Raw genomic sequence first — 2,550 nt, 5'->3', positions numbered from 1 at the left:
TTCCATGGGGTAAAGAGTGGCTATAAGAGGCATCAAGGTGAGCAGATATGGCGGTAATTACGCGAATAAACAAATTAAATACAACAGCTTAGGTTTGATATACAATTTATATATACATATACATATATATATACTGGGTCATCCCATAAATAATGCAGTTCTTTTATACTTCTTTTATTTTTCAAAATTACGATAAAGTTTATTTTTAATCTAAAATATATTCTCCTTCATTTTCTACAATGCTCTTCCATCTATCTGGTAGACTTGTAAGGTCCCTCTTCTAAAATTTGCTTGTCCATGACAAAAAATACTCTCCCAGTACTGTTCTGACCTCATCTACAGAAGTCATATTTCTTCAGTCCAAATGATTTTGAAGACTGCAGAATAAAGAAGACTAACCAAGAAGATAGCTTTCGTGTGCAGCAGATGCACGGGGGGCAATAAACACCACAGATGCTCAGAAAACAGATGGAGCAATGTCTGGCAAATATGATGGGTTGGGCATTGTTTCCTATTTAAACTGTTCCAGCCTTTGGAATGTCATCCTCACTGTATGTGGCCAAGCATTATCCTGATGGAAGAACACCTTTCGTTTTGAAATCAAAGATGGTCGTTTTCCTTCTAGCGCTGACTTAAACTGCTCAAGTTGCTCGCAGTAGATCTCCATTGTTATCATTTGGTTTGAGTTTAAAAGTTCAAAGTGGACTAAACCTTTCATATTCCACCAAACAGATAACAACACTTTACGTAGGTGAAAACTTTCTTTAGCCTAGGGTGCCAGTCACTATGAGGTCCAATAAAAGGTTCATTTGTGAGACATGGCAGCAAAAAAGAGTGCACATTCACTCTCTGAGTGTGGTTAGACTCAGAAAGTTTGTGAGGAATCCACTAACCCAATTTGCTGACTTTTCCAATGGCACGCAGGTATCGATGAATGGTTGAACGACCAAATCCAAGCTTCTCAGCTAGTTCATCAACAGTTACGATGGGACTTTGTTCCACCAGGGTTTGCAGGACATCCTTGTCAAGCTCTACAGATCTTCCAGGACAAAGCTTGTTTTCTAGGCTCTAGTTTCCAGCTTGGAATTTCTGGAACCACTATTGACACTGGCTTACACTTATTGTCTGATCTCCATATACTGCATTAATATTCGCCGCACTTTCTGTCACGTTGTTGCCTTTATTGAACTCATAAAGCAAAATATGCTGAACATGCTCCGTTGTCACTTCCATTATAGCTTTGATAAAATAACTGTTAAAATCGAACTGCACTCGCATTAAGAATAAGTTCAAGGTAAAATTACTACCTGCTATTATAGCAAATTGATGCAGGTAGTTTATCCCATCCCCTCCGACTTTTAGTTCATGCAATTGAAAAATTTGCATTATTTATGGGATGACCCAATATATATGTGTGTGTGTGTGTATACATGCAAACATAATGAAAGCAAAGCCTGGAAATTTTCAGGTGATGACTATTTGAGTATAAATATATAGATATTTATATTAATAGATCAAACTTACACAGGGTACAAAATGACAGAGAAAATTAAAAGGGGAGGAAGCAAGATGTTATAAGTCCAACAGCTGTTTCGGGGGGTTCAGAGATCCATCATAATGTTGGTAGTTGTAGTTCATCAAAATATGCAGCCGGTAATTGAAGCAAGTAAACATTGGGTAAATCGAGCCTCCGTCATCAGGATAGAAAATGATCTTACATTTCAGATCATGATGCAGAAAAGTTTAAAGGTAGAAAGTTACATTCCACCTTGTTCTAGGTGCCATGTAGCGGGATTGAACCTGAAACCATGTGGTTGGGAAGTAAACTTCTTAACTAGACAGTTATGCCTGCACCTATATGTGTGTGTGTGTGTAAATTATATATATATATATATATGTATCTTACAATGGATAAGTACTATGGCTAATTGAATACATGGAATACTCATTGATACTGCAAAGAGAGATGAGACTCATTTATCTAAATGTACCACAATGACAACAACAACAGTGTAATAAATAAAAACTAACCAATCAAAGAATCACAGTATCTGTCTAGTTCATCTTTGTCTTCACATTCTGTTGGTTCTAACATTAGTGTCCCAGTCACTGGCCATGACATGGTAGGAGCATGGAATCCTGGAGGAGAAAAAAGTCAAATGTACATAATGTAATGTAATAAACACCAGCAAATTAGACATAATTATGTGAGGAAAAGGCAATCTTAGTTCCATAACTGACATGATTTTAATAATTACAGCAAGTATGGGAGACAAGCCCAGACATATTTCCGTCTTGTTAAACTTCCTCAGTTGAATACTGTTTTGCTGAAGTAGCGATGTTAGAATCACTAATAGATGTTCAAAAGTAGATGATAGGTGTGAAAAATTAACAAATTTAAAAACAAAAATATGTGACAGTTAATATATATATATATATATATATATATATATATATATATTAAGTATATGATTTAACTTATCAAACACAGTCCAACAAATTCATTCATATTTATGTAAATGGAGGAGATTAGATGTTAAAATGGATTAT

The 2,550-nt window shown here is 35.5% G+C and overlaps 1 protein-coding gene across 1 annotated transcript in view; it reads right to left on the bottom strand.

Moving 5' to 3' along the window:
• LOC106880430 (glycine dehydrogenase (decarboxylating), mitochondrial) overlaps positions 1–2,550 on the bottom strand; it is a 98,875-nt gene that overhangs the window by 7,835 nt on the left and 88,490 nt on the right. The window contains exon 23 of the mRNA XM_052970245.1: positions 2,032–2,139. Coding sequence (XP_052826205.1) covers positions 2,032–2,139 — 108 coding nt within the window. The remainder of the gene's footprint in view (positions 1–2,031; positions 2,140–2,550) is intronic.

The sequence above is a fragment of the Octopus bimaculoides genome, chromosome 8 (assembly GCF_001194135.2).
Source record: "Octopus bimaculoides isolate UCB-OBI-ISO-001 chromosome 8, ASM119413v2, whole genome shotgun sequence".
Lineage (NCBI taxonomy): Eukaryota > Metazoa > Mollusca > Cephalopoda > Octopoda > Octopodidae > Octopus > Octopus bimaculoides.
Note: the sequence above shows the minus strand (reverse complement) of the source record. Positions and strands in the feature narration are given on the sequence as shown.